The 5,742-nt window shown below is 39.2% G+C and overlaps 1 protein-coding gene across 1 annotated transcript; it reads left to right on the forward strand.

Moving 5' to 3' along the window:
- Window positions 1–443: 443 nt before the first annotated feature.
- Window positions 444–4,477, forward strand: LOC123966299 (macrophage mannose receptor 1-like). The gene is made up of 5 exons (XM_046042483.1): window positions 444–535; window positions 1,156–1,288; window positions 1,756–2,133; window positions 2,750–3,097; window positions 3,533–4,477. The coding sequence occupies exons 2-5, from the start codon at window positions 1,255–1,257 to the stop codon at window positions 3,892–3,894; spliced, it is 1,122 nt and encodes a 373-aa protein (XP_045898439.1). The 5' UTR covers window positions 444–535; window positions 1,156–1,254; the 3' UTR covers window positions 3,895–4,477.
- Window positions 4,478–5,742: the final 1,265 nt, after the last annotated feature.

Consider the following 5,742-nt stretch of genomic DNA (forward strand, 5'->3'; position numbering starts at 1 on the left):
AGACAGAAACAAAATATGCCAGAATTGTTGTATTGCCTTATATTGTACCGGTGTTTTTGTTATTGACCCAGCCCGATGTGTTATATTATTTATATTTTGCTGAAAGACATTTTCATGGGCTACAAAAAGATATTTCACAGTTAACCACTGTTTGTACTGATATTAAAAGGTCTTAGACAATAATAGGTCTTCACACTCCCAACCTGCCAGCCCTCATTAATCCTGCCCCTGCTCGCAGAGAAACTACCATAGTACAAAATCCCAGCCACCCTCTCAACTCATGCTTCACCCTTCTCCCACCTGGCCGTAGATACAGACAGCTGCTCTACAAAAAGTCACGCTTTTGAAAAAGTTTTGTACTGCACTGACAAGTTAATGATGTTTACATTATTTGCATATGTGTACTATGGGTATTTTGTGTGTCGTATTCATGTTGAAGGCTTTGTACAGACTGTGAAAACAACTTTCCTCCACTGAGGACAATAATGAATGAATCTGAATCTGAACTCAGTTTGCATAGTTGCCTCTATTCTGCTTCCTTATCAAACTGCTGTTCAGAGACAAAGGATTTATCCATCCATCCATCGTCAACCGCTTGTCCTGCATACAGGGTCGCGGGAGGCTGGAGCCAATCCCAGCTAACACCAGGCGAATGGACAGGTTGCCAAAGGATTTATTTATTTGAAAATAATGAATTCTAAAGTAGTGTATTGCGCAATTTTAATTTAAATGTACTGCTATATACACAAAAGTGTAAAAATATGTGACAGTAACACTTTAATCAAATAATGTGCATTTTACCAGCAGTATTCCCTTCACACAGTAGCAATAAAATATTTCTTGTAAATCTCAACTTAAACATTTATGTAATCAAATCAAATATTAAACCAAAGCTTTTCTACTGCCAGGGCATTACCTTTTATCTACCTTATCAAAACAAGTTACCATCAGAGTCCAGTTTTCATGTTTTTTTTTCTGAACAGGTATCAGCATCAGGTATCTTATCAGGGAGCAGCAGAAACAGTCTGTTCTGTGACCGATGGTTTGACTGTATGTGTATTCAGACCCAGTGAGCAACGGACTTTCAAACTAATAATAATAAAATAATAACACGTTAACATGCCCAGCCCTAATTTTATCTGGACATACAGTTAAGTGTTCACATGTATTTTCTTTAAAGTGACACAATTTGGTAAAATCATTGTGTTTGGTTCTCTGCACACTAAAATATCAGTTTCCTCTAACAGAGCAAAGATGCAGTGGAGTCTGTTTCTGCTCATTCTGATGGGTAAGTGGATCATTTACCATTTATTTAGCTAAACATTATTTGACCAACCTAATATGCATTCGTTTAACATTTGAACAGCTCACTCTTTCATCAAATTAAAAGTAAAATCACAAAACTGGACCCTGAAGCAGACACAGAGGGAGAGGTTTAAGTGAGCAGGTTCTCTGAATTAGTATCGTCTAAGACCGAGTCACTGTACCACAGAGACAATCTGGTGACAAGTGGCAGGAGTATTTGACCTGAGGGTTGATGAGCTGATTGAAGCCAGATGTGGAGTTGAACCAGGTGTCTGGAGAGGTTAGCCGTGCCTACAACACATGCAAACACACATATACAAGGGGGAAGAGGCAGGGGGCAGGGAAAAGCTGGATAAACGTCCAGAGTTGTGACAGTAAGTAGTAGGTGTGAATCAGAATTTAGATTTTTTGCTGTCAGCTCAGTCACTACAGTATGTCCTTTGTTTTTAGGTCAGTGGTCCTTCTTCGCATGTCATCTCTATGAGTATCACTTTGTTGGAGAGAAGAAGACCTGGGATGAAGCCCAGAAGTATTGCAGAGAGAAATATATTGACCTGGCCACAGTGTCTAACATGGCAGACATGAAGAGACTCAATGACACTACAGTGCAGCAAGGAGAAGCCTGGATTGGGATGTACAACCAAACACAATCCAACAGGATGTGGCACTGGTCTATGCCAGGAGTGGAGTTCAAAGAAAGCGAGACAAATTGGACCTCGGGAGAACCGAATGATAATGGAGGAGTAGAGAACTGTGTGTTTATACGGAAGGATAGCAATTGGAGAGATGGGCCTTGTGAACATGAGAGTTATTTCATCTGTTATGATGGTGAGAATATGTGTTATCCCTACTGTCTAAATTTAATATTTGATCATATAACATTATCTTCAGATGTGACATATCTCATTTCTTCATTTACTTACAACAATAAGAGTGGCTCTGAGAAGCTGTAGGCACTACAGTGCTATGGGCTACACGCTAAAGTCAGCACGCTAACACCTGACACTTTGACATTTTCAATACTAACATGCTGATAATAAGCAGATATAATGTTCACCATGTTTACCATCTAAGTTTAGCATGTTAGATTTAATAATTAGCATTAAACACAAAGCACAGCTTAGGATGAAAGGAATGTCATTAGTTTTACATGTTTTTAGTCGTAAACCAAAATACTGAACTGATGAAAAAAAGTTGAGCTGATGATGGAGCTAGATGAAGAGTCAGAGGATCATCAAAGTTATTGCAATATATCCTGTGATGACCATAAATGCCTGCACAAAATTTCAAGGCCATCCATTTCATTGTTTTTGAGATTTCAGTCTCAACCAACATTACCATCCACGGAGCCATGACGCTACTAGCATGGCTAAAAATATGTATTTGCTCAAAAGACGTACATGTACACTATAAGGTCATGCAAGTTTGCCTGTTTACTCCACAGAAAATAATGCAACAGACAAATACCATCTGATTAAAGAGAAGAAGAAGTGGCCAGCGGCTCAAGAATACTGTAGGGAGCGTTACACAGACCTGGTCAGTGGACTAAAGCAGTTTCAAGACATGTCACAAAAACTCGCTGTAGACATCCAGTCTGTAAACAAAGATATGTGGGTGTGGATCGGCCTGTTCAGAGACACCTGGATGTGGTCAGATGGGAGCAGTTTCTCTTTCAGAAACTGGGATCTGAATCAGCCAGGCAGTAAGAAATGTGCCATGACTGAGTTAAATGGATCTGGAAAATGGAGCTCTGATGACTGCAATGAAAGAAAACCCTTCTTCTGCTATGACGGTGAGTTTTGCAAACATCTGTCTCGAATCAGTTGGAAAATCCGTCTGAATCTACAGTATTTATACTTTATTTTAATTTTGTTGAAACACAGTCTTTTTCATCTGGACTGTGTCCAGGATGACGGTCGTGTTGGTTGTGTCACAGCTACATGTACACAAGCTACATCTGTTTATATATTTTTACTTTCTTTTAAAAGTAGTGGTTAATTGATCATTTTAGTTATTATTGAGCATGACATGGCTTCCTTTAAAATAAAATGTCACTTACTTAAGAAGTTCTTAACATATTTAAAGATATTTGTCATTAGCCCCAAACACACAAGCAGTCACTTAAACCTGAAACATTTTATTTCAGTATTGAAGATCCATATTGGATCCCAGTGTTCCCAACAACTAACTGAACAAAGCTGCTGGTATGATCCTGTGTTTGTCTCAGTTTCTTCCATGACAGATAAAGTGATCCTGATCAAAGAAAGTAAGACCTGGGAGGAGGCCTTATATTACTGCAGAGAGAACTACAGTGACCTGGTCTCCATCACTAACCGTCACCAGCAGAGATGGGTCCAAGAGAGAGCCAAGAACGCCTCAACTGATTTCGTCTGGCTGGGACTGCGCTACACCTGCACTCTGGATTTCTGGTTCTGGGTCAGCAATGATGTTGTCAACTATACAAACTGGGCCCCAGGAGAAAAGACTGATGACTGTGGCATGTCTGGAGCCATGGACAGAGGAGGACAACATCAGTGGTTCACAAAGCTGGATAATAACAAGTTTAATTTCATCTGTTCTAAGTGTTGAAACCCACTCTGCTCACTGGTGTCAGATGTTTTATTCATTCACTCACGTTGTGTTTAGTGGTGTAATACTTTTGAAGAAGTCTACACTATATATCTTCTTTGGGTTTATTGAATGGCTTTCTGGGAAAAGTGGCCACACTGAATTTAGTCACAAAGTACCACAAGATTACTGAGGATGTGGCCAATAACAAGTTTTTCTGTCTCCTTTTTCTGATTCACTGATTGATGACTAGATGCAAGATCACAGTGACTGTTTGTTATTCTCTGAGGTTGTTGTGATATTTTCTTTCTCTTAAAGTGTAGATCTTTTATTAATCGTTATCTTCTATAATTCAAAATGTGTATTTTGTTTTCCTATCTATATCTTTTCAAGAGAAAATAGGAATAAATACACACATCCACAGTATACTATACTGCTTTAACTTTGCCTCTATATATTTAATATTAAACATTTTAAGTTTCGGTAGAGATTTGGTGATGGGGTCATATTATGTGAAATCTCAAATGTCTTCTTTGATGGTCATATATTTGCATTTTTATGTAAACAGTTTTCTCTGAGGTTAAATAAACTGTTAATCCATGGAGTGGTGCTCTCTTTTTTCCACGATTGTTTTTGTACCTAAACATAAACAAACTTTAACTGTAGTGTAACATCAGAAAACAGTGGCTTGGATGGCACAGGAAAATGATGTTGTCTTGGCGATAAAGGCGTCGTATCAGAAAATGTTTTTTCCCACCAACTCTGGATGCACATATCTAATGTAAATGCTATCAAATGCATAATTGGAGTGATCGCTGAGGAACCAACGTTTAGTTTGATGTTATGATGGATAGATTACTTGGCTGGGATGACCAAGAGTTCTTAGAGAGGTTTAGTTGAAGGTGGCAAGCCTTCATCCATGTGGATATGGCTGAGAGACAATCCGTGATCTGTGCTGAGACGGTGGGGTCGTCTGACAGGAAGGACTGGTAGAGTTGCGTACAGTCTGCGATGGAAAGTGTCAGAGCTCAGTATTTAGTAGAAGCACCCTTTTGATCTAATACAGCCATGAGTCGTGTTGGGAAAGATGCAACAAGTTTTTCACATCTGGATTTGGGTATCCTCTGCCATCCCTCCTTGCAGATCCTCTCCAGTTCTGTCAGGTTGGATGGTAAACGTTGGTGGACAGCCATTTTCAGGTCTCTCTAGAGATGCTCAATTGGGTTTAAGTCAGGGCTCTGGCTGGGCCATTCAAGAACAGCCACGGAGTTGTTGTGAAGCCACTCCTTCGTTATTTTAGCGGTGTGCTTAGGGTCATTGTCTTGTTGGAAGGTAAACCTTCGGCCCAGTCTGAGGTCCAGAGCACTCTGGAAAAGGTTTTCGTCCAGGATATCCCTGTACTTGGCCACATTCATCTTTCCCTCGATTGCAACCAGTCGTCCTGTCCCTGCAGCTGAAAAACACCCCCACAGCATGATGCTGCCACCACCATGCTTCACTGTTGAGACTGTATTGGACAGGTGATGAGCAGTGCCTGGTTTTCTCCACACATACCGCTTAGAATTAAGGCCAAAAAGTTCTAATATAAATTTAAAATATTTTCAAAATGCTAAAATCTTAAAGTTTAAAAATGATCTTGATATTCCGTGTGTAAATATATCTAAATATGTGTGGCAATATGTGTCATGCATGATTTAATCAAGTGAGTTACTTTTTTTGTCTCTTCCAAAAAACCTCAGGCTTGTGATATTTTTTCGAAATACATACAGCTGTGTTCATTTTTACATTTCATTTTCAATTAACACTTGAGATACATTTCAATCCAATGAAACAATTATGAAGCTTCAGGAAAGACATTTTAATTAAATT

The sequence above is a fragment of the Micropterus dolomieu genome, unplaced genomic scaffold (genome assembly GCF_021292245.1).
Source record: "Micropterus dolomieu isolate WLL.071019.BEF.003 ecotype Adirondacks unplaced genomic scaffold, ASM2129224v1 contig_13102, whole genome shotgun sequence".
NCBI classification, from domain to species: domain Eukaryota; kingdom Metazoa; phylum Chordata; class Actinopteri; order Centrarchiformes; family Centrarchidae; genus Micropterus; species Micropterus dolomieu.

What these genes read in the sequence shown, in the direction of transcription:
- LOC123966299 (XM_046042483.1), top strand. Translation starts at nt 1,255, where the DNA reads ATGCAGTGGAGTCTGTTTCTGCTCATTCTGATGG. An exon ending in GTTTCTGCTCATTCTGATGG is followed by an intron (nt 1,289 to 1,755) that starts GTAAGTGGATCA and finishes CTTTGTTTTTAG; the next exon opens with GTCAGTGGTCCTTCTTCGCA. An exon ending in TTATTTCATCTGTTATGATG is followed by an intron (nt 2,134 to 2,749) that starts GTGAGAATATGT and finishes TTTACTCCACAG; the next exon opens with AAAATAATGCAACAGACAAA.